Genomic DNA, 25098 nt, shown 5'->3' with positions numbered 1-25098 from the left:
TGCCCATCCAACTGCAGGGTTCACAGTAACTGTCAGGAACAAAATTCTGAGTGCCACCACCTCTAGCTCCGTCCTTCATGTATTCAACAGCAGAAAACACCACAGGGCGGTTGTTAACTTCTTGCCTCTCCCCTTGTCTGCACTTGTGAATCAGAAAGCACCACAAGGAACGGGAGAAAGTGCGATCTTAGTGCAGGAGGAAACCAGGCGTGAGAAGCGGGAGTGCCCCTGTCCTCGGTGCTCAGCAGATGGCCTGAAACCAGTGGCTGGGCAAGTGGATGTCACAACCACTGGAACAGAAGCTGCCTGCTCCCTCCTGTCACCCCTAGGCATTCTGCGGCCTTTCCCACCACGGGAACAAGGGCTTCACTTAACCCACAACCAACCTTTCAGGAACTGTCTGTACTGTCTGGGACATTCACTCACTCTTAGTTTTTTTCAGTAAAGGTTTTTTTTTGACCTCATGATTACCTAAAGGACATTTACAGGAATGTGGATTTTATAGAAAGGACACTCAAAGATAAAACAACCATCGCGACCACGACCACGACCACAGTCACAAGTCCTATTCCCTAAGGAAGGGTAGAAGTATACAAAATTTGTAAGCAAAAGATAGTCAATACAGCTGTATTTTAACATCTTCTGAAATTAATTCTTGCACACTCCCAAGTGTAAATCAGTTAAGCTAATTACTGCAATATTAAGGAAAATACAGTTTTATACAAGTTTATCAAAAAGTCCACTGAGGAAAATAAGTCTTCAGCTCCAAAGAAGGAGGCTGTTCACAGCTACAAAGTTGGTCCAAGAGCTGGAACTAAAAAATGCAACTTTCCCTCAGCTCATCAGAGACTGAGGCAGCCAGGCAATCACAGAACCTGCAATTCACAGAAAGCTGCGGCCTTTGGCTGGGTGGGGCTGGCGTCACTGGAAGGATCCAGCTGGTGAGGACAGCCTGGGGAGGGGCAGATCAGGGAGGGGTCGGTCACCCAGCTCTTAAAACCTCCATTGTTCCTAAAATCCATTCTTTGATTTTCGAGCACACAAACTCATACCAGACATCTGGTAGGTTGGAGTTTCTTTCCTTTATATCAAAACCATGTAAAGCATGAGTTTTGAACAGGGAAATGAAATTAGCAATCTGTTACAAAAGGAAATCTGAGAATAAACTGCAATGAAAAAGACCTTCAGTCACTTCCTTAAGCGTCCAACCTGAGAACTTGGAAATAAAAGAATAAAGTACACAGCAAGGAGAGCAGGAACTAAAGGTAACGGAATGTATTAATAAACTGCAGGTCAGAAACACCTGAAATGAAAACGACTTCATCAGTTCTTTGAAAAAGCAGACTGACAAGTCGTTAGCTTGACTAAAGGACTGAAAGGAGAAATAAAGGGACTATAGGGAAATACCAGGAACAACACTATCCCAGCAAAACAACCTAAAAATTCCTAGCAAGATACAAACCACTAAAACGGACCGTAGATGAAAGGGAAACTGTGATTAAACCTATCACTGGTGCAAAGGTTAAATCTGCAATCAAAAACCTTTCCGCTAAGATCATTTCCCTGGTGAGTTCTCATTTAAGTACTCAACTCCAGTCTTCACAAACTCTGGAGGAGGAGGAAATGGCTCTACTGGCCCTGAAGCCAGCATTACCTGGATGCCAAACCAGACAAAGACATCAAAAGAAAACCACAGACCAGATTTCTTTCCGAAGACGGATCTGAAATCCCCCACAAGATACCAGACAACTGAATCCACTGGCATGTGGCGGAGGATGTGCGCCCTGACCAGCTCGGTTTGGCTCAGGCGTGCAAGCTTGGGTCAGCGCACAGAAGGCAGCGGAAGGAGCCACAAGCACAGAAGCTGAAACCACACCAAGAGCCCGTGGCGGCGTCAGAGCTGGCGTTACTGTTTGTGGTGGTGCCAGTGTGTGTGGACTGGCTGTGCTGCCCGCTGCAGAAAAGCACAGCCCGTGTGGCTGTGTACAGTGCAAAATACTGGTGACCACCACCGAGTGCCAATGCAGTGTTTGCTCTTAGGACGCCCTGCTTTTTACCGCTTCAGAGCGCACTTCCTCACTCACGGCCAGTTTACCAGGGAATGGCACGCTGTGCTACGCGGGCGGCAGCTCCTGCTCACCGTCCTGGATCAGGAGAGACTGGGTGACCAGCGAGGTCCCTGTGCGTGCATCTGCACAGAGTCAGAGGTGCCACCATCGCTGGCACTCTCGATGGGTGACTTTCCCTGTGAGGTTCACAAGGGACGAGCCACCCCATAACAGCAGGCAACTGGGGACTGGGGTGAGGTCCTGTCACCACCACTCCCAGTCTCCTTCCCAGCCCCGCCCACTCCTCACTGGCTCCTCCTGGGCTGCCTCTCATCGGTTTCTTCAAATAGCCCAGCTCCCTTCTATTCCGTTTGGAATTTCAGGCTCAGTATGATTAGAAACAAATGAGAACAATGCTAACTGCAGGAGAAAGAAATTTATCTGGAAAGCCGTGTAATTCTGTCTTTGATCATGTGATATCAGAGTGGATATTAAATCTGCTTATTTTCCACAAACTTAAAACACATTATTAACAAAAATCCCTGGCTTCTGGACAGCACCACACAGGCAATTTTCAAAGTCAGTGTGTTCCGTGCCCATTCTCAACCAACCGGGGACACTTCACAGTGCTGGGAACGTAGGCTGAGCCCAAACCCCACTGACTCCACTGGGAGCCTTTTTATGTACTGTTTCCCCCACATTACATCCCTCTTCGGGATCTTCACACCCTTCACACCCTACACACCCGGTCACTTTTTAAAGTACAGGAGCTTTTTCGAAGAGGTAAGGGACAAAGCAAGGTGGCGCTGCTTGTCTCTCCTGTTAACAGGCATGCCATCTTTGAAGATGCAAACATACTTCCTTAAAAGAAAACCTAAGTGCCTACCAGACCTCAAAGGGGCTCCTTTGCACTGATTAGAAGCCAATTCTAATGAGGATGTCTTGAAAATTTGGCACATGTCAAAAAGACTCACCATGGTGCCTCTGAAGTCCGCTAGGGCCGAGTCCCTCAATGATTCTGAGACATGTATATCCACATCATTGTGGGGGTTGAAGAGCTCATTTAAGATGTAAATGTTATGTAAGATATTTTTATATTAAGAGCACATGACCTAAACATTGTTGACATACTGCAACTCAACTCTGAGTTTCCTACACACTGTCAACTCAAAGCCCCCAAAAGGCCAAACATCTGCTCTCTAGCTTCCCTGGCCTTTCCTCCCCAGGTTTAGGCTGTGCCAAACTTTGGAAAGAATTCTATCCTATTATAGCCTCCGAAAACCAACACAAGGCTCACAGGGAATACTTGAGGAAACCAGTTTTTCACTCATATCACAGAGCAGAGCAGGAAAATTTGTTTTTCCCGTGCTGGGTGTAGAATGTGGCCTTCCTGTATGCTAAACCCACGCTCCTAACGAGACACACGGCTGCCCTTTAATTCTCTGTGGTTATCGGAGGCGTGATGCTTGTGGGTCTGAAAATGAGAAGACGAGGCTTCCTGCCCTTCTCCCTGCTCCCAACTCACTGGGCTTCCCAACACTGACCTGGCCAGGGTTTTGGCGGCATAACTGTGTTCGCTGTTTGTGTTTGGTAGTCAAAAGCTAGCTGGGTTCCTTCTCCTTTCTTCCATGCTGCCCCCTAGTTCAAGGCTTGCTCCCCAGGATCACTGCAGCCTTTAGGCCCCACTTGCCAAGATGAACTGCTCCTCCAAGCTGCTCTGTCCCAGGCCCACAGAGTGGAGGCTCTGGCGATTTCTCCTCCTCACCAGGACTCTCTGCCCTCCTGCAGCTGCGTCTGGCCCCTCATTATTACCCTCCCTCTTCACCTGCAGGTGCCCCTCAGACGGCTGGGGCCCCTACTGGTTGACAGCCTTTCTCTCCCTGGGTAAGGACAGCTCCAAGGTCAGAGTGGAGCTCCACGCAGCTCCTCCCCACTCCAGACCGCACAGAGACAACCCCTCTGGCCACCGCCTTGCTTGATCACCGCCCAGCCCTGCTGTCTAATTGTTCCACAGCCTTTCCCCACAGCTCTGAGTTCCTGCATGCGTAAGTGAGGAGGCCTGGAGGTCCTACGGGAGAGTCCTGTATCTGGGGCACTGGAGTCCAACTGGTCAGCTCATTCTGAGGTCACAGCTAGAAGCCAGGTGTGCTGCCCACCAATCTCCAAAGCCAGGGCTCACAGCTGAAGGACTGACTCATTCCCTTGGCTTTGGTCTGTTTTTGTTTCTATTTGCCTTGAGGTCTTCACTCGGAAAACAAAATAAACCTAAGGCTTGTTCTTCCACGCTATAAACTGAGGTCCTATCAGAGAGGTCTGGAGGTGGACAAATTGGCGGAAACATTTCACTGTCCCCTCTCCTGACTTCACCCACACCAACTGTCCCACCACTGCCACTGAAGACACCAGCACCAGCAAATCCCTCGGAGACAGCATTCCCGTGCAGTGTTTGCATACAGCTTGGCCACAGCCACTCTCTGCCTGACCTCTGGAACTGCCCTCTGAAGTCACTCAGAGGCAATTAATGACACTGCCTCCCTGGGGCAGCCTCTAGTGTGGCTGGCTTCCCTGCACCCAGCAAGCACTGGCTCCAGGATGGCAGAATGGTTGTCACCAGGTGGACCTTAAGATGCTTGGTACACAGTGCACAGTGTGCTTACGAAATAGAAGAAAGCAGAAGGCTTAAAGGTAGTCGTCACTACTCACCGTGCACACACACACGCACGCACGCACTACTGGACACTTCTGGCTAAGAGCACAGATAAAACCAGAGTCTACCCTCAAGAACTTAACCTGGCAGGAAGAGAAAGAAGAAAATCAGAACCTGAGCGGGGAACTGTTGCTGGGCAATGTTTCCGGGTGCTGACGATACAGGACTGAATAAATAACACGCAGTACTCAACCTCCTGCAGATGAGGCGAATAAACCAACATGCGGCTGGGCGTGGTGGCACTCCCCTGTAATCCTGGCACTACAGGAGGCCGAAGCATGAGGACCACAACTTTGAGGCAGCCTGGACAACTGGGCAAAAGACCCTGTCTCAAAAAGGGGAGGTGGGACCAGGATGTAGCTCAGTGGGAAAATTCTGAGTTCGATTACAAGACAACAAAAACCAACCAGCCACGCAAGCAAGCAACCTCAATGTACCAAACATACAACCAGAACTCTGGCAGAGGCCATGCAGCAGCAGGACAGAGGGCGTGTAGTTTACACAGCAGGGCAGGGGCTGCAGGAGGAACGATCAGGGATGACTTCCTCTGGGAAAGAACAGCTGGGCTGAGACCAGGAAGATAAAGAACTAGGTCCAAAAAAAAAAAAAAGTACAAAACCATCAGGAAGGCAAGAAATCTGCCAATTCCAGAGTGAAGGAAGCTGAGTTCACTAGGAGCAGAGCATGAGGTGAAGGGGCAGGCAGCCTTGCTGGGCTCTAGGGTCACAGCAAGCAGGCTGCCCTTAACTCTAGGACATGAGAAAGCGTGACAGAGCAAGGGGCAGGACGGTGACCCATGACTTGTAGCTGTGAAAGATCCATCGGGTCACAAGCTATAAAAAGACACTATTGCTTGGGCCTGGCAGTGACGATGGCCAGAGGGCAGAGGCTGGTACAGCGTGGTGACAGGCTGGTGGTGGCCAGGTCATGCGAGAAGGAGGCATGTCTGTGGGCCCGAGGGTCCTGAAATGGAGCCCAGGACCCTCACCCTATGCAGAGAAAATTAATTTGGGGTTGACAATGCTCACGATGAACAGGTTACCTTAAGAAGCTAAAGCCTTAAGTAATTACTGAATACACACCTCTTACCTTCTTTTGAGGAACTAACTTCCCCTCCCCTTTCTGTAGTTCCTTTAAAAGGTGCACTCTCAGGCAACAAAACCAATGTTCCCGGATGAAGCACACAGGGAGTCTCACGGCCCTAACCACCTACTCACAGAGCCTCCACCTCTGTATATGGATGTGGGGACTTGAACATCGTGGGTGAGCCACCTAAGCAGGATCTAGCGAAGAGTACAGCGTCTCAACAGATGCGCAGTGACCACGTGCGGGGAAGGTGAGCGCTTCCACATCACAGTGTAGAGGCAGACAGCTCCGTGCAGATGCGTGGAGCGCAGGGAGGAGGGCTCAGAGAGACGCAGTCTGCAGGGGCTGCAGGTTGCCCTGATCAGAACCGACAGATAGCAAGGAGAGTGGGGAAGCTGGCAGGAAGTTTGGAGGCTGGGCATTACCTCGAGCCGGTTTTAGGTTAAAGGAAACAGACTGGAAAACCTTGGAGGCCCAGAAGGGAGGCCTGCGGGCCACGGCTCCCACCACCGACAGCCTAGGAAGCCTGCAGCCGTGCCAGGCTGCTCTACTGCAAAACAGCACTGCAGCTTAATCGCAAGGCTCACGGCTAAGCAAATTAGGCTGAAACTGAGGTGTTTTCTTAAGCAAATTTCTAAACCGCATTCCGTATCAGTGTTTCTCAAACCAGAGACCAAAACCATAGCAGCTATGATGCGTCTTAAGAGGTCAGCACCACTGAAAAACCGTAGGAGTGTGCAAGGACTCCTTCCCATCAGCAGCTCACCCAGGTAGGCTGGGACTAAGGACCCACAGCCTCGACACCGGGCCGGGGAGCACGTGGGACTGTGTCGGAGAGCTCTGAATCTAACAGGCCTTTTTAATTTTGATCTTTTGTGGTCATCCTGGGGATGGAACCCAAGGGCTCCTGCACGCTAAGCAAGTGCTCTACCGATGAGCTACACTCCCAATCCCTAACATGTCGTTTATAGATGAGGATGCAACTTTCTTGAAACCCAGGTGGAAAGCTGACCTCAGCATTACAACCCTAAAATCTGAACGCTTGTCAAGTTTTCATAAATACATATGAAGAACTAGAGCAATTTTAAAATTCATGTTTGAGATCAATGTTGACCACTTAACAACAGGGCTGACAGCTCAGCGCGACACCATCTCTGTTTCAATTCCTCCTCCTGTGGAGGAAATGCAGGCTGACTGCAGCGGGCTGCTCCCGTGACAGCCTGCACAGGCAGCGACCTGGCTGAGGGGGCCTCACTTGGTTTACACGAGCTTGGAGGAGCTGCAGTTTCTACCGTGAACTCGTTAAACACATTCAACACTCAGGCCTGGAAAAGCGCCACGCTGGGCTGTCACAGCAGAACGCAGACTATATAATCAAGAAAACCCAGTGTGTAACTGTTTATTAAATGCGTATTAGAAAATCCCTTGTGAAAACTGGAAAGTGCACAAATTAGATTGTACGCTATGTAATCCTTCCAAATGGCTAAGAAAACGGGGGAAATTGGTCTAGACCACTTGTGGAGAACACATTACCAGAAAATGGCATGCGGGGTACTTTGTGAGTAGGAAACTTACCAGGATAACTCCTTTGCCCCTAAATAAAACCAAACCAAACTAAACTACAGCAAAGGTCAGTTTGAGGCTATTTTACAGGGCTCCCGGTTTATTGTTGGAAAATGGTGGCAATTTAGATAAAGCAGAGAGAGCTTGCCACGAGCTGAGAACATCTGGTTTACCTGAACAGCCAAAACCAATTCAAGATAGGACGCAGAACAGCGTGCTTTCCACTTTTGCTTTCAGATCTACAAAACACTGACCCAAATCACAGACTTAGAAACAGCAGGCTCAGAGTTCCACACTGCACATGTCCCCAGGCTCCACGTGGGCGGGGCTGAGTGGCCCTGTCCCTTCCCGCTGCAGCCCTGACAGTGGTACAGTCACGAGACAGACACAAAGAGGCAGCTGTGCCAAGACGGCATGATCTGAATGCCAGCAAGACAGCGATCAGGCAGCGTGATCTCCAGGACCACACTGATAAACTTCACAGTACTTTGTCCCAGTGCTCTTATGAAACCAAAATGTCACTTAACCTTCAGAGGCCACGCCAAGGATGGGAGATAACCACCAGGCTCTGCAGAAAGGGGCATCCACAGAAACACACGCTGCAGTTATAATGCTAACATGGGGTGTGTAATTTAGAACACCAGCAAGATAAGCATAATCTCCATCTAGCTTAAGAGCTTCAGGTAACAACGTGAGTTTCCTTCAATCTGAGACACGGCACCTGTCCATGGCACAGGATGCTTCTCTTACCAGATGAAACTCAGAACACTCCCCACTGCCCACACAGTGCTGAATTAAAATTGTAGACACGGCTCCTCACAGACCACCCTATTTCATTTTAAGACTTTATTAGGGTTTTGCTGCAAGGGGTGGTCAAAAATGTGGTGCATGTTTAAATAAAAAATGGGGCACAGTAAAAGACACGGTGCCACCCATCTCCCTGCAGACAGTCTTCCAGCTCCAGACACACCCTATCGTTCCTGATGCTGTCTGAAGCGGTTCTGGAGTTGTTTTCACGAGTGTCTCTGAGATGTGACAAAAAGTGCAGTCCAAGTGCACCCAACACAGAGGCTCATCAACGATGTGCACGCTGCGTCCTCTTCTACCTCCATCGCTGTGGCTGACTGTGCACCTTCCAGCTCCTCCCCAAGTCAATGAGGCCGGAAAGGCAAACTTTCTGAGAGGATTTGGGACAGTAGGTGGCTATACGAGGGTGACTGAAGACACCCAGGAAAGAGGAAGCCCAGAACTCCTTTGGGGCAGGGCGAAGGATGGGAGAGGAGTATTCAAAACTAGAGGGGAAATTCTGGGGAGATTAATGGCAGTGTTTCCTACTGTAACACATTTTTTATTTAAACTTAAACAGTATTTTTCAGTCACATCGTATACTTTCTTTCAAGGCTCTAACTGCTAAGAGACATAAGGAATTCTGCAGTGATCAGTGAACAGCAGCAAGTGTCCTGTGAAAATGCGGTGTAACTTTTTGCCTGTCATTACAGTACAATATCTGAGGCTGGATAATTTAACAGAGAAAAAAGGTTTACTACGCTCACAGTTTTGAAGGTTCAAGGACATGAGCAGGACATCAGTTTGGTTCTGCTGAGGACCTCACAGTAGCTGGCAGCATGGCAAGAGCACACGAGTGGGCCCACCTGAGAAGAAGGAAAGTGAGAAACAGACAGAAAAGAGAGAAGGGGCTCACTGGGGTGCTGTGGTGTTGGGTTGACCCTCTGGAAGGGCAGTGTCTTCAGTGGCCTCATCACGCCAGCTGCTCCACACCTCCACATGACCTCGGAGAGCATCACGCTTCCAACACATGAAACTGAGGGGGCCACACTCAAACTACACACAGAGGAAAGGTCAGAACCGTGCAGTGCCCCGCACTTCTGAGGCCAGCGCTAGGGAAGCGAGAGACTCCCAAGCATAACAGGTGGTCCTTCAACTCCAATGCAGACCAGATGCTAGAGCTATGGCTGTGATTCCAGGAACGCAGGACTGACTCCTTGCCTACTAGTGGGTCAGCTTTCCCCAGACTGCTCCTAACTACCCGCTCCATGGCTGAGCGTGCCACTTCAGACAAGGTGATGACTGTGTCCCCGCCCAATAGAACACTGTCTTAAAAACCAGTGGCATAAGCTAGGAGGTCAGCACTCTTGAGCACATCAGCCTGGACAATCACACCCACCTGGCCCGTGGACCCCAAGGCAGAACGGCCAATGACAGTGACCACAGTCCTTCAGGTAGCCTACGACCTCTGCCACCTGTGACACTCTTATCAGGAGGGGCTTGGGGGAGGCAGAAAACCTACCAAAAGCCCTCTCGGCTGGCACCCCATCACTGCCATCCAGTACCCGTGCCACTGGGTTTAACATCTGCTCGTCCAGCAGGGACTTCGTTTCGGAGGGTGCTGGGAGAGGGACACCGGGATGTCCGTGGCAGTGGTCACCTTCCACATCCTGCTGTGTGAGTGGGCTGCTCACCTGGAGGTCAGCCGAGGACACCAGACTGGGTCTGCTAGTGACGAATCCTCTCAAGGTACAGGGACACCTGATGGTTTCCAATGTGTGCGTGAGGGTCTACAGGACATAGGGTACCCTAAGTGGGCGGCGTGGTCCTGCACATCTGCAGCTGCCCTGCCCCTTACCACGCAGACACAAGAAGGAGAAACTGAGGGCAACTATGATTGAGGGGATTGGGCAGGAATGGTTATTTTTAGGGTACCCGTGAGAACCCCACATATTCCCACTAAAAACATTTTAAAGCACAAATAGTCCACAAATAAGACACTGGGGAGGGGTAGAGAAATAGGAGCCTGACTGGGAATTGTGGGGAGGCCTGGAGGATGAAGGATGAGCAACAAACCCACTGGCCTCAAAGAGCAAATGTGTGGCTCGGCAAACAGCATCTAGGGTGACAAATACCTGGGTTTTTTCTATTTCCTGCTTTCACTGCCTTAATGGATCCTATTTCCGTGCTAGAGGGAGGGGCAGTTACCCCAGATCCCATTGGGGAGGCGGTGTTTATGGTGAGAGGAATCCCTTTCCTATCTCATCAGACATCAGTGAGGGCAAGAGCAGGCCGGGCAGGGGGAGTTTAAGTGCCACTCCAGCACACAGCCCATGCTCTGTGGACCAAGGGTCTTCCAGAAACCACCTGGGCAGTGGGGGGCAGGGCACTGGTTTTCAGGGTACGGCTGAGAATGCAATCAATCAGATGCTAAAAGCGAGGTTCAACCAAATGCCTTAAAACCAGAAGAAAAAACACTCCTGGAGCAGAGAAGCCGCTACTGGACATCTGGACAGAGCCCATGGCAGTGCTGAAGTCCTGTCAGAGGAATCCAGGCCCAAGATCCTGGCCCAGGGTCACAGCCACTGGGCGAGGTGAAGCACCCCCCCCACCCAGGCTCCCATACCCTCTCACAGGCATGGCGAGTTCGGAGGGTTCCACTCAGGTGCTGGAGCTGAATGAATCTTTGTAACTAGATTTCGCCCACACAAAACAGCAGAGCATTAATCTTCAAACACCGGGTAAACAGGAAAAGAGACGTTACAATGCTTTCATCTACTCCCCGTACCCAGTGGCCACTCACCAGGTGACCGGAACGGGAAACAAGGATCTTACTCTGGTGATGCTGGGGACACTCCCTCATGCTTGGGGCTGCTGGGAAGAGGGACGCATCAACACCACTCAGAAGGATGCGAGCAAACATGGTGGGGACATGGGGACAGGACATCCAGTATGGAAGAGGACCCAAGTAGTTAGGGTGGGTGGGTGGCTTTGGGGCAGCCTGCAGCCACCTCTGTGTGTGGCGCCCTGGCAGGCAGTGTCCCTAAGGGGAATGAAGGGGCAGCTCACCGAACAGCAGTGGTGAAGCGTGAACAAAGACACAGCACGGTTTGCAAACACAAAGGGAACCAGGCTGTGAGGACAGGGAGCACCTGGAGAGTACGGCTGCCAGGAAAACGGCGGCACGAGGTTTCTCAAAAACAGTTCCCTCGCGGTCCGGGACCCTGTTCTGGGAACTTACTGAGCACAGGGGCTCCCAGGGGCCTCACGGGTGTCTGGTGTCCACCCACAGTCACAGTGCCATCATTCACAGCAGCCAGGGGGCGGAGGGAATGTAGTGACCAAGAAAGGCCCACACGGGCACACGGTGGAGGTGTCTGCAGACTAACACAGTCACCCAACCAGCACAGATGGATATGCGGAACACTGCACCGACAAGTGACGAGTGACAGAGGGACACGGCAGACCGCGTGTCTGGGACCTGGGGAGTACCGGAACTCAGAGATAGAAAGTAACAAGTGAGACCCCAATCGTAAGCAGGAACTAAAGTAAACACAAACACACGGACAATGGGGCCTAGGCTGTCGCACAGTGGCTGAGCGGAAAACCCTCAGCAGCTGTGGTGACCGGGTTCAAGGTGGCTGGGCACCCGCACATTTGCAAAGCAAGGCGGGGCGGGAGGATGCTGAGCAGAGAGAGGTTGATGCTTCAAGTACGGCCTGTGGGCAGAGTGGAAATCAGGAGGCAATGAGATTTCTAAGAAAAGCAGAACCTTGAATGGGCTGAGGAACTGGAAGGCATCCTGCCCAGGACAGTGTGAAAGCCTGTCTACCCAGGGAGGAAGGTGGAGGAGGGAGGTTCTTCTGGGGCTTTAGGTGCAGCCGAGCGGGGTGAAGGAACCCTCCAGAGAAGACAGGCTGGCTGACCAGGAGGGGCCAGGTACAGACTGCAGTGAGAAGGCCTGGTGCAGTGCGGGCTTCAGCGAGGACAGGGAGGTGCAGGGCACCTCCTCTAAGACAGAGCCATGGACCCTGTGGTGGGGACTGCGGGTGGGGCTGATGAGCAGGAAGCATGGGACCATGTGCAGAGGTTTCCCAAGGACCACGAGTCCCAGGTGCTGGCCCAGCCCGGCGGGCTGCTCCTTCGGGGACCAGCAGCTCTGGAGGTGGGTGGGGGACGTCCTTGAGCACTCCCACAACTTCCTGCATGCCATCACACAAGGCGACATCATTTACCACCAACCTACAGATGCTTTCAGCCCCAGAATCACCTGGTTCCATCTGTCTGCAGCGCAGACGTCTCCCTATCTCTCAGTGCTCTGGGAATTTCTCCCCCTTTTCCACTCTTCAGACCACAGGCACGAATGCAAGCTGACGTGGACAACAGTTCCTCCAGCAGCTCAACCCAGTGCAAACGAAGGGCACCTGAGGTGCACTCGCTCCTCATGGTGCAGTGCTGGGATTCCAGGGATGATCAGTGTGTCTGCCGGGATGCCTTTGTGTTTCTGCCATCCTGAGGGCCAAGGAATCTGTATCCATTCCGGATCTTTCCTGCTAGGACCCACCATGACCTGACTGCAGCCACCTGAGTCCTGACCTTCAGGATGGCCCTGGAGAGGCCCCGGGCTGTTTCCAGCACAGGCTACATAAGCAAAGCCAGGAGAGCGCAGTGCGGGGCTTTCAGAGCAGACCCTGCTTGGGTCAGCATCAGGAATGTGCCTGATGTCTCTCATGTCCTCAGGAAATGACACACCAAGTGCAGTCTGGTGGGGACAAGGTGACTTCTGTGCTCACCCATACTTCATGCAATCCTGGGCTTGTCTGCTGCTTTCTTTCTTTCTTTCTTTTTTTTTTTTTTTTGGTCTTTTTCCTTTTTATCGGTACCAGGGATCGAACTCACGACTGCCTGCTTGCAAGGCAGGCGCTTATGCCGCTGAGCTAAATCCCCAGCCCCTCTGCTGCTTTCTTTGGTCGCGCACAGCTTCTGCCTACAACAGTCACTGAGTTTACACCACACTTCTCAGAACGACTCCCATCACTTTTATTTTTTCCGAGACCCTCCAGGACACAGGTTCTCATCCCCCAATTCAGGTGTCTGAGCCACTCAAAGCAAATGAGCCCTGGGGAACTGTATCTCCAGCGTCCTCCTTCGGAGTTCAGATATGCTTTTAAAACAGCCATTCCTCATCTGGAGTTAATGTGACTGCCTTGTAAAAGGTGACATCACATCAGGACGGGGACAGAGGCAGTGGCTGTCCTCCGAAGGCAGGATGACCAGAGGAGGAAGAACAGTGGACATGGGTTCAAAGAGAGAAAGGAAAAAAGACGACATGGTGCCAGATTCCTGGTGGGAAGCAGCCAGCTCTCAGTACACTGGGGGGGCAGGCTCTGGAGGAAGGGACCCCCAACAGCAGACACGGGGCATTACATGAAGGTGGTGTTAAAAGCTGGACACAGAAGCCACAGAGCCCCGAGGTGGGAGGCCGGGCCAGCACTTGTCTGACGGATCTGAGTCCAGTTATGCTCATCAGAGAGCGATGAGGTCTTGCCCCACACATTACTCAGCAGGATGTTTAGAAAAAGTCGCCTGTTGCCGCCCGGTGGGGCAGCAGAACTAGAGGAAGCCAGTTCTGCCGTGCGTGTTTCCCACCAACTCTGCCGAGATTCATCGAATCACTTCCTCTTTCACGGCTACTCTCAGTCATAAACCAAGGACTTCCTGAATGAGGGGGAAGAATGTGAGGAACCTAGAACAGAACAGAAGCGACAGAACGCATGCTCTTAAGTGAGACAGGCTGCCTGGCTCCACAGGCCCTGTCACCTTCGAGCACCCGTGTCACTGGAGTATTCCAGGAGCTCTGCACCGCTGCTGAACAGTGACAGATATGGGAACAGAGAAGATGGACGGGATTTGTAATGTCGGCTTCGAGAGCAAATATCGAGCAACGAGACGTAATGCCAGAGAAAAAGGGACTTTAACCAGAAAAATGTATTTTTGTCTTCTATTCCTATATTAAAGTTCAAAATAGCAGAAATTGCAGCTTAAGTATTTCTTTTTTTGGTCTTTTTCCTTTTTTTTATCGGTACCAGGGATCGAACTCACGACTGCCTGCTTGCAAGGCAGGGCTTATGCCACTGAGCTAAACCCCCAGCCCAGTATTTCTTTTTCGACATCTGATCTAAGGAACCCAAATTTCTTTTAAATTATACGTCCTGAAACTGAGAATTAAAGCGATAGCCTTTGGCTCACTCAGTACTGAGCAGGCACCACAGCATCAAAGCGAATCAGCTGGGGGTTTTCTAGACACTTAGGGCAGACAGGACCTCACCAGCCCGACCCCGGAGGTGTCAGCCCACGTGTGGGTGGGAAGCCCTGCAAGACAGCGACCCCTTCCGAAGTTTGCACACCACAGTTCAACTGCACGGATCGAACGTGTCCCTCGGCAAGGACACGCACACTCTGCAAACTTAAACCATTCCATGGAAAAACAGGCCAGGGACACACACGGTAAAGTAATAAAGACAAATGCAAACTCCCAATTAATTCCAATAGTTCTATTTTAAAATTAAAATAGGCTGGGCGTGGTGGCCAATGCCTGTAATTCCAGCCCTTGGGAGGCTGAGGCAGAAGGATTACCTTGAGGTTGAGGCCAGCCTGCACGAACTACATAGCAAGACTGTCTCAAACAAACAAACAAACAAACCCCCAAAATAAAATTAAAGCAATCAGATGATATTTTCCACCTTCTTTGGCAGATACTGAGGAGTGGGCTAAAATGTTGGTTAAGGACAGGTAAGTGGGAAGTCACAATCTTTACAGCTCTTTAGAGAGCAATTTGGCAACACTTAGCAAATCCTCCATCAATCACAGCTCTTATGTTTTGCTGCTGACAATAGCAAGCTGCCAACTCTGGAATGGTTTTGGGGAACACGCATATGCACACGGGGATGCATAAATCCACATGGGGTAGAGGAGGGAGTCAGGAGAGAACAGAGGTGGGGCTGCACTGAGAGCTGGTGAAGCCGGGGGAACAGTACACAGGCATTTCTTGTATAAGCTTTGCAACTTATCCATTAAAGAGAAATCATATTTATGTGACATTTAAAAACTGGAGTCTGATCTCAAGAGTTCAGACTCACAGAATCAGGTCTGACACCACACAGCAAACTGCCAGTCCTCTCTCTGGGGCAGGCAGAATTCCAGGAAGGGAGGTGAGGGGCCGCTTTCCCACTTCGCTCTGAGGATTTCTAAATTACTTGGTAAAACTTGTGGCATTGCTGAATGACTTCTGTATAAAACAGTATGTGTGTTAACAGTTCTGCAGCTGTAATGACAATGAAATATATTTTTTTACGAGGGTTACTATCAAGGTTGCCACCTAAAGGGAGCTGCAGGGCTCTCGGGGTTATGGGTGTGCAGGACTCTGACTTAGTACAATGCCCGTTGCATTACCAGCATCTCAAGGAGACCAGGGATGTAACTTGGGCAGGTGTCCAGGCCTGAACCCAAGTGACCTTGCAGAGGGAGAACCCCTGGTATCGCACACACACTGCCGGACAGTGTCCGGACAATACACCCCACATGCTTTCCTGACGAAGGAAGAAGAGCAACTGTGTGCACAGAGGCAGTGTCCAAGATGAGCCCCAGAATCGGGGAGGGAGGGGTGCACCTGGCAGGAAGCCAAACAGAACCAAAAGACAAGTAACAGCCACGGACAGAGTTAAAAGATGTGCGTGGTGCACACGTTTATACAACTCCCGAGAAAAAACTGTTAGCTGAGGTGATTCCTAGACAGTAGGAAGAGGAGGTATTTTGGGGATGGTGGTGGCAAAAACTAGGTGTATTAGTGATAACGTTTATTCAAATCCATATCAAACACAAATGGCAGAAGCCTTGTTACATCCTGAAATCAACACACATGAAGCATAGCCAGGCCGGAAGTGCGCTCAGCAGTAGAGACCTGGAAGCCTTGAGCTGGACCTCACCATCAAGGGTGAAAAGGAAGCTTAGCTAAGCTAAACGATCTCCAGATACAACAGAAAATAAAATATACATGACACGAACCTAAAATATACTGTGCACAGATTAGTAGCATACTACTCACTTTGCTGTACAAAACCACAATTTCAAGGTAAAACATAACATAAGCCCTGGCAAGTGTCAACTTGCTGGGCTTCAATCTGAGATTCCCATGCCAGAAGTGGGGTGGGGCCTGAGCAGCTGCATCCTGAGACCCTTGGTACAAGAAGACAACAACAAAAGAAAGCTGAAATGACCAATCCCCACGCAGCTCAGGCTGGGAATGGGCTCCAGGGCTGCACCACATGAACACTGCTCAAGAGTCCTACCCTCCTGGAAAACAGCACACAGCACTCAGAGGGCAGGAAGGATGCAGACGCTGAGCAGCTCACATCTGCACAGAACAGGGTGTTCAGCCACCAGGCCAGGCGCTCTACATGTGCTGGAGCGGGTTGTGGGTTTGTTTCCTAAACTTTTGATAGGGATCAGAACACACCACCAAAAAACTTCAGACTTCTGCGCAAGGATTGTCGTGGAGCTGAAGGCAATTAAGATGCCACAGATGGAAGAACTCTCTGCCCTCCCCACCCCTTGCTGCCTGTACACCTTTTACAAAGGTGTCCCCTCCTTCAGCACCAGGAAAGCAAACCTCATCTCTGGGGAGATGCAGCTGAGATGTCTGCACTGACAAACCTTACTAAAAGCTGCTGCTAGCTTCCATCAGTTTGTACATATATTTAGGTTTTTACAACTTAACACCTCTAGAAGCTCAAACCGTCTTTCCCTTGGTCTGGACACGTCTCCACAGTTCACTGTTCTTTGTTAAAATGGTGTGTAAGCTCTTAAATCTAACCATTTCTTTAGGAGTTTCCCCTTTTCTGTGTCCCCTGGACCCTGCATATAAAATTAAAAACATCTATTAAACGGAAATGCCTTTTCCTTCTGTTTATCTGTCTTTGTCAGTTTAATTCACAGGCCCCAATGCCAAAAACTAGACGAAGGGAAATGGTTTTTCTCCCTCTCCCATACTTAAAGCTACCTGAGTTGGTTACATTTAACTCAGTTTTACATGAAACAGGAGCTATAATTACAAAAGAGAAGTTTACCTTTTAATGAATACTACTTTGAAAGGCTCTAGGCTAAAAACAACCGTGAAGCCAGGTGTGAGGAATAAAAACCAAAACCTAGGACCTTGCACTAGGACACACAAATAGCTATACTCTCGCTCCCCTTTAAAGCAACCCGAACTGGAAACGGTGAAGGATGCATTACGGGTGTGCTTTACATGGAACAGCCCTCTACCAGTCACAAATACAAGGACATCTTTTTATTTACTTACTTATTTGGTACAGGGATGGAACTCAGCACGTTCTGCCTGCCAGGCAGGCGCTTGTGCCGCTGAGCTGCATCCCCAGCCCAAGGACACCTTTCTTAAAGGGCCTTGGTCAGACATCAACGACTGGCAAATAACTGCGCAGCTCTATAGCTCACGATGGCTATGGACTGATTGGCAGTTTCCCGAGGCTTCTGCAGGAGGTGGGTCCAGCGAGCACAGGACATTGGGCTTTCTTTTTTAAATTTTACTTTGAAGAGAATAAAACCAAAAAGACAAAGCACAACAGAGTCAATCAAAACAAAAGGATAAACATGGTACATGACTTAACCAGAATGGGTATCATAGTGAATCTTACTGTCTTCAGAGTAGTTGCCTATACCATCAGACTTGATACTATCAAACAAAACAGAATAGAATAAATCCGTCAAAACAAAATAGTGAAAGCAATACAGGGCTTCAAACCAAGCTAGTAGGAAATCAAGCTACCCCTCTTTTTCCTGGTTCCCTGTCACATACAGCACTGTTTTCTCATCTTTGGCTTTCAGTCTATAAACCCCCTTTTGGGTTAATTGTATTTCTTATATAAAGCATATTGATAGGCCCTCTCTTCTGATCCACTCTGTTTCTTTTTATTGGTGAGTTGAGGCCATCTGTATTAGAGATCATGGCCAACCTCCTCTGCCTCATCTCTGCCGTGCTATTTTTCTGCCGCTGGCTGTCTACTTTCCCCTTCATTCCACTGTCTGCCCATTCAGTAAACCTGCTCTGCCACTGTTCCTGAAATCATGGTCTTTTTTCTCTCTCTCTAAAATGTCCTTCAGTAATTTTTGTAGGGTTGGATTGGTGGTCATAAACTCCCCCAGTTCCTCTTTGTCATGGAAGCGTCCTGTTTCTCCATTAATTTTGAAAGGTAGTTTTTCAGGGTACATCAATCTGGGTTGGAGGTTATTTCCTTTGAGGACTTGAAATTCTTCACTCTAAGCTCTTCCTGATTTGATGGTTTGTGTCAAGAAGTCTATCATGATTCTGATGGGTTTTCCTTTTTAGGTGATCTGTTTCTTTTCTCTGACAGCTTTTAATATTCTGTTCTTGTGTTGAATTTCTGGGATCTTGATTATTATATGTCTGGGTATAGATCTATTTTGGTGGTAACTGGCTGGAGTTCTGTATGCCTCACTTACCTGAATATCATTTTCTTTTCCTATGCTTGGGAAGTTCTCTTTAATTATTTCTGTAAATAGCCTTTGTATATCATTTGTTTTTACCCCTGCATCTTCACTCACATTTTTTATTCTTAAGTTATAGATCCCCTTGTCGTCTTCTAGCCTTTGTATTGTTACTTCCTGGTTCCTTGTTATTTTTAAGAGATCTTTCCTTTCGTGATCACAAGCTGCAAACCTGTCTTCAAGGTCTGATAGTTTATCTTTAGTTTCTTTCAAGTGGTTTTGCCAGCTTTCAATGGTGTTTTTAATTTCCTGGTAATCTTGTGTTTCATGTATTTTAAGTCTTTTTTATATTCTTCATTGAAAGTTTCCCTCATTTTTCTATGCTCCTCTATTTTTCCCTCTGTGTCTTCTTTAGAGTGCTTAGTGATTCTTTTATTATGTTTCTCATTTTTTCTTTTACCTGAGATAGTATTTCTGTTCTAAGTTCTTTGATAGCCTCTTGAAGTTGTTTCTTTATTTCAGTTGCTGTTGCTTCAGAAACTTCAGGTGTGTGACTCCCCACCGCTTCTGTGTTTACCTCTCCTGGGCCAGTACTGCTTGGGTTGGAGGCCAGAGACTGCCTTGTGCTTCTTCTTGTCATGTTCCTGGTTTCTTCTGGACAAGTGGGTAGTGGAGTCCTTGGCACTTCCTGTGTTCTCTGAAGTGTACCGGCTAGGGGTATCTGATGCTGACCACTGGGTGTGCTGGTGTAGGGCTATTGGTGGCAGGTGGAGTGCAAGCAGGGGTAGGCAGACTGGCGCCTCCCTCCCAAGCTGGTTAACCGTGGGGAGTCTTCACCACATTAGTACACACAGGTAGAGCTGGCTGGGGATAGTTTTAGGCAAACCTCAGAGGTGGCTGCTGGATTGTGCACAGGGACAGGATGTAGTCCAAGCAATTTCCAGCAGTCGGCTCCGAGCTAGGAGTGGCTGAGTGAAGCCGGCTGCAATTCTGGCTCTGGGTTTATCCTACCTGGCTCCAAAATAGGCCCCAGCCAATCGCCCACTCCTGCAGGAAGACTGAGTCCCCACATTCACCACCAGCCAGTGCAGTTCTTTGGTCCGCTGCACCCCTCTGCCACTGCGTCTGCCTGCATAGGCCTTTGGGCTTGGCAGCCACCAGTTCCGCTGTGACCGTGTGTCTCCAGGTTCCAACAGTGCTTCTCGCACGGTGGTTCTGGCTCTGGGTGAAAGTGCCACCAGCTGCTGCCTTCTTTTAAGGTTTTTCTTTTTTAAAGTCTCTCTGTGGGCTTCAATTATCACTCTAGGCTCTTTCTGGGTGGAGAGGACCCGCTTCCTTCTTTCTTGTCTTCTCCAGAATGCTGTATTCCAGCATCTGGACTGTTTTTCCTGGAGAGGCTGTTCACTCTGCTGCTTATTGATTCACCGTCTTCCCAGGATTGGCACTGGGTTCTTAAGCACCAGACTGAAGGCCAGTGTGTCAACTCAGGGCACAGGGGCACCCACGAACCACTCTGGAATCAGCACTCGTGCCTCCAAGGCCCACCCCTGGCTTGGAGGCCGCTGCCTGTGCCCTCTCTGCGTGTAAGCAGCTGTGTTCCTGGTGTGCAAATACACGAGAAGATCCAGTGAGGGGCCCACTGTACCTGCAGTGCCCTTTGGAGAGCTTTCTGATGTAAATCCCACACAATCTTTCCCTCACTGCCTGTACTAACCTGGCTTCACACATCCCCCTTCCAACGTGGACGTTGCCCCTGTGGCCTGACTGCGCAGTGTGACTGCTGGGCCCTGGGCTCCAGCCTTCTTAGCCTTCGTGGGGTTCATTTCAGAGCCTTAAACACCAAACAGTTTGTGGAGCCAGGGGCCTGTTTCCAGAGGAAGTTATTGATACAGCAATTATGCTCCCCTGGTAACCACAGAGGAGAGCTGGGGCTTCTTTTGCTACTCTTTTTGTCTGAGACAGGGTCACGCTATTAGTTCAGAGGGCCTCGAACTTATGGAAATCCTCCTGCCTCAGCCTGCTGAGTGCTGAAGTACAGGCATGCACCACCTCGTCCAGCTCTGTTCCTACTCTTGTTGAGAAGAAATCACACTCAGGAGCAGCCACGCTGTCCTGAGTCATTTCTTCCGGGGTGTTTACTAAAAACCCTCCCGGAATGGAAGATGTCCTAGCATACTTTCACTCACCTTCCTACTGCATCTGCTGGCTTTGATGGCAACATCTAACAGCCAACACTGCAGGGCTACACGGGTACGGGTTACACCTACTGCTTTAAGTTTGCTAACAGCATTTTGTCAAATCTCCTACTTGTGGAATGATGACCAGTTATATATTTGAGTTCATGAAGAACAGAGTCAAGATAATCCAGTTTCTGAAAGTACTTCTTCCGTAGGATTAATTCATCAGGCAATTAGGAGAATGAGAAAAATCAGCTGACCGATAAAAGAGGATCAGAACTGCTGCAGAGACAGTTCTGAGGGAAGCAAGAGACTCATCTACCCAAACTGTTTTAAACCGGATACCACTGCTCTCTAAAAGCCACTATGCACGTGCTAGAATGTCTCAGAAACAGGCCCAGAACACGGAATGAATGTCCTGAGTAGGAAGTGGCTCATTTCCCAACGAATCTGCTTTGATTAGAAAACACAAGTCGGTTTCCTTACACAGCTCTAAAATTAATCTGGAAAGTAAAAACAAACAACTGCTGTAAAAATGAATGAGTGCGGATCGACAGTGTCCTGGAAGCTCAGCGTCATCTCTGCTCATCCAGGCAGGAGAACACGTGGCTTTGTGGAAGGTCGGTCCGGCCCCCGTTTCTCCCCTCTGCTCTCCTGTTGGCTTGAGACAGCGACAAGGCCACGGAAGGGACCCTCATCTGCAGAGAGCACCCACCCCTTGCCTGGGTGTGCACAGAGACCCATTAGGAGGTAGGCATGCTTCTGGGTAGGTGTGCTTCCCCAAGCTTGTACCCGAACAACGACACCTCCTGGCTGACCCCACATCTGTGGGACCCCTGTGGTAAACACCGCCTCCTCTCTTGTGGAAAGGAGAGGCCGATGGGAGGCCCCAGAGGAAGGGCTGCCTTATTTTCTATATTAACTGGCAAACCTGGTATCAGTGTGGGCTACAAGGCTGCTACCACTGTCCTAAAAATACCCCTAAAGTGGCTATTTCCCTCTGAGCAGGGATTATATTCTCAGCAGCACACAGGACGCAGGGCTGTGAATGCCCAACAGCCAGGAAGGGGTGAGCAAGAGGCATAGGGACACAGCCACAGCAGCACCCCGGAGAAAGCATCTCGGGGCCCTGCGACACAGCCAGTCCCCTGCCAACCTCACCCCTGCACAGGCCCAGGTAAAGTCACTTCGGTTCTACAGTCCCTTTTGGTTTAAGAAAGCTGCCCTTACGGACATTCATTGAAAAGCAGCAGAGCCTTAGGTATTGACGCATGCACACTGCGCTGGGAACTAGACCCAGGGGCCTGCAAACCCTCGGCATACTTGCCACTGAGTGACAGCCCCGGCCACCAAATCAGGAGCAAGGCACCCTCCTCACACAGTAAACGAGAAGGAAAGGAGTCTTCTATGAAAGCAAGCATGGAAGCAAATGTGTCAACTTAGGTGGAGTGCAGCTGATTTGGAGGCATGAGGGGGTGGGGCTGGGTGGGAGGGAGAGTAGGAGGAAGGTAGGGTCGGAAGCAGAGATCAATTAAAACCAGACTTCCAGGTTCACAGCAAGGACCAGGTTGGTTCTCAGCCCCCGAGTCACTTCTGAAAACCACAGATTCTTCCCATTAGAATGCACACGCAGAACTTCCCCCGACCCAGAGCGGGGCCACCAGTCTCCTGAAGTCTTTTATGTTGGCTCAGGCCCAACTGTCCTACAGGAGGCTGTGAAAAGCTAGGAGCAGAGACATCAACTGCACAGCTGAAGCCATGGTGGGCTGGACATCCCCAAGTCCTGAAGGAGGCAGGGCCGGTGGGACTGGGTTGAGGAAGACAGGGACCAGAATTCCATATGGGCTGGGAGCCAGCCAGGCACAGGCAAGCAAGGGGAGGATTCCAGGATGGGGAATTCAAAGGCAGGTGGGCCCAAGAGTGAGGGCCCACCTGCTGCACACCGCCCTCTCCAAAACAAGGAGCAAACATGACAGCTGACTAGACTCCTGAAGCCCCATCGGGCAAATGTTGCCCTCTTTGAAAGAAGTGCCCTTTGGTTATCCCAATGGGGGTGCAAAATCAGAAGCACTGCTTCTCAATCTACACTGCCCATGCGGAGAGCTGCAGGGCGTTCTCAGACTCGGGCTGAGAGAAAGGCAGTCAGCTTCAAAATGAACTCATCGCAAAACAGTACAGACCTCACCTGTTCAAAGTGGGGATACAGCTGCAGATGGCAAAGAACTGAACACCCGAGGTGCCAAGGGAACAAAGGAGCTAGCGCGCTCTCCCTGGGGTCGGGACACCTGCGCCCATCCCCCAGCCTAAGCACCAGGGGGGCCTTGCACGCCCCAGGCACTGCCCACACCTACACACTCACCTTTTCCGTTCACGGCCAAGCTCGTGGCCATGGCTGCAGTCACAGGGCCCGGCACCTGGGGCACAAGCGGGTGTATTCGGGGCCTGCTCCCCATTCTGGCTCGCTCTGCGCCGGGGCCCAGCAAAGCTCCCACCGGCTTCTCTGCTGTCACTTCTGGTGCCACTGTGTCCTCGGGACCCTGCTCGATGGGGTCCAGTTTCTCAGGGCTCTCGCTTGGAAAGCCGTCCACTGCGGTCCTGCTCTTAATGGGGCTCTTAGGCACCAGGATCTTGATACCTGATTTGGCGAGGTCCATGTTCTTCCGGCTGGACAGGGAGGAGGCTGTGTTTTTCCTGAACTTCTGGCTGGCTGCCAGCAGCGGGCTGTTCTTGGACTCGGGGTCCTTGCTGATCACCAGTGCCTTCGGCGAGGCCTTGGAGAAGGTGCTGTTGGTGGACCTGGAGATCTGCTTCCGGGCATTGTTGGGGGAGGTCCTGGTGGTCCGAGCAGGCGCGCCCTCCTTCTGCTTCTCGGTGTGGCGCCGGTTGAAGTCATGGATGTACTCCTCGCAGTTCACCAGGTGCTGTTCCGGCTCCCACGTGTCGTCCTCGCTGTCGTAGCCTTTCCACCGCACCAGGTACTCTGTCTTCCCTTTTTTGTTTTTCCTCTTGTCAACAATCCTTTCGACCTGTATGTGCAGAAAAACCCAGAAAACTGGTAAATGACAGCGACAAACCCCAAATAACTTTATTATTTAAGGGAGGCAAAGCTTCGTAAGAAAACATCAAAATAATAGCGCCACAGTAAAACGGTAACAGAACACCTAGAATTCTGCCAATTTCCTTGAAACGAAGTCAAGCAAAATGCTCTACCTTTATGCTCAGAATGTGCGGCCTGAATGCAGGTATCAAAACATTACCTAGCACCCTTCACACCGTACAATTACCATGTGGTTATGTATGGATTCAAAATAAATCCTCAAAGTGACAGACGATTGTGACAGGAAATGTAACTGATCACTTTACCTCAAAACCACAGCCTCTCTCTAAGTGTAAGTAAACTTTTAGTTATTAGCAACAAAAGTAGAAAAAAATGGATACGCATTGGGGAGCATCATATTTGAGATTCAAAGGGGCTCTTTTTACCCTGCATTGAGCCCCGACCACAGTCACAGCTCCTGCAGTGCTAACCACTGACAGCCTTGTCTCAGGGCAGGGGGGGGACACAGGGCGGGCATGTCACCCTCAGGAGACCAGCAGTGGCCAACACACCAGGCTGGAAGAAGACTGGGGTGCCATGGAACTGGCCGCCGAGGAGGTTTGCAATGGTGCTGCTGGTCTTACTCTGAAGCTTCCACGCAGTTTACTGTGATAAAATAGCCTAGCGTGATCAGGTTATTTACCTTCCAATCCTGTTTTAATTTTATAGCTTTAAAGGAAGTGGCTATTAACCTTTGAACGTGCCTCACGTGAGTACCGGGACACATTCTACTACTTCAACATCCTATGTATAAATGAGACCTTTTACAACTCGTGTGAAGGAAAAGCATCTGGCACAACGCCCACGTATGTTACTGCAGAAACATCCTCATCTGCTGTTACATCCGCAGCTAATGTGAAAACCACCAGCCTGCTTCCCCCGTGGCTGTGCATGCCTGTGTCTCAGGAGAGCCACCTCCCTGAGAACGGACGCAATGGTCTACACTTGCCAATCACCAAAAACATCAGCATCATTCTGTCAAAGCTACAGGCTATGTTGGAAGACATGACAGGGTACTCAGTTCTCTGATATTTCACAATAATACAGGCAGATTGTAGTTAACTTGTTCAAAAATACGACACAAACTCTCCAATGTGTGAGACAGAGAACTGA

General features: G+C 50.1%; 1 protein-coding gene across 7 annotated transcripts in view; it reads right to left on the bottom strand.

The window, feature by feature from the left end:
• Positions 1–25098, bottom strand: part of Cdyl (chromodomain Y like) — a 201804-nt gene that overhangs the window by 32975 nt on the left and 143731 nt on the right. For 6 of the 7 annotated variants that reach the window (XM_063259815.1, XM_063259817.1, XM_063259816.1 and 3 more), the window contains one exon: positions 23248–23914. In XM_063259815.1, coding sequence (XP_063115885.1) covers positions 23248–23914 — 667 coding nt within the window. Of the gene's footprint in view, positions 1–3592; positions 3826–23247; positions 23915–25098 lie in introns of those variants that run through there. The other variant, XM_063259819.1, reaches the window with a different exon arrangement.

Source organism: Cavia porcellus, unplaced genomic scaffold, assembly GCF_034190915.1.
Source record: "Cavia porcellus strain 051 isolate PalLab524CR breed Dunkin Hartley unplaced genomic scaffold, mCavPor4.1 scaffold_13, whole genome shotgun sequence".
In the NCBI taxonomy this organism is placed as follows: Eukaryota; Metazoa; Chordata; class Mammalia; order Rodentia; family Caviidae; genus Cavia; species Cavia porcellus.
The sequence above is the reverse complement of the archived record's forward strand: the minus strand, read 5'-3'. Positions and strand labels throughout refer to the sequence as shown.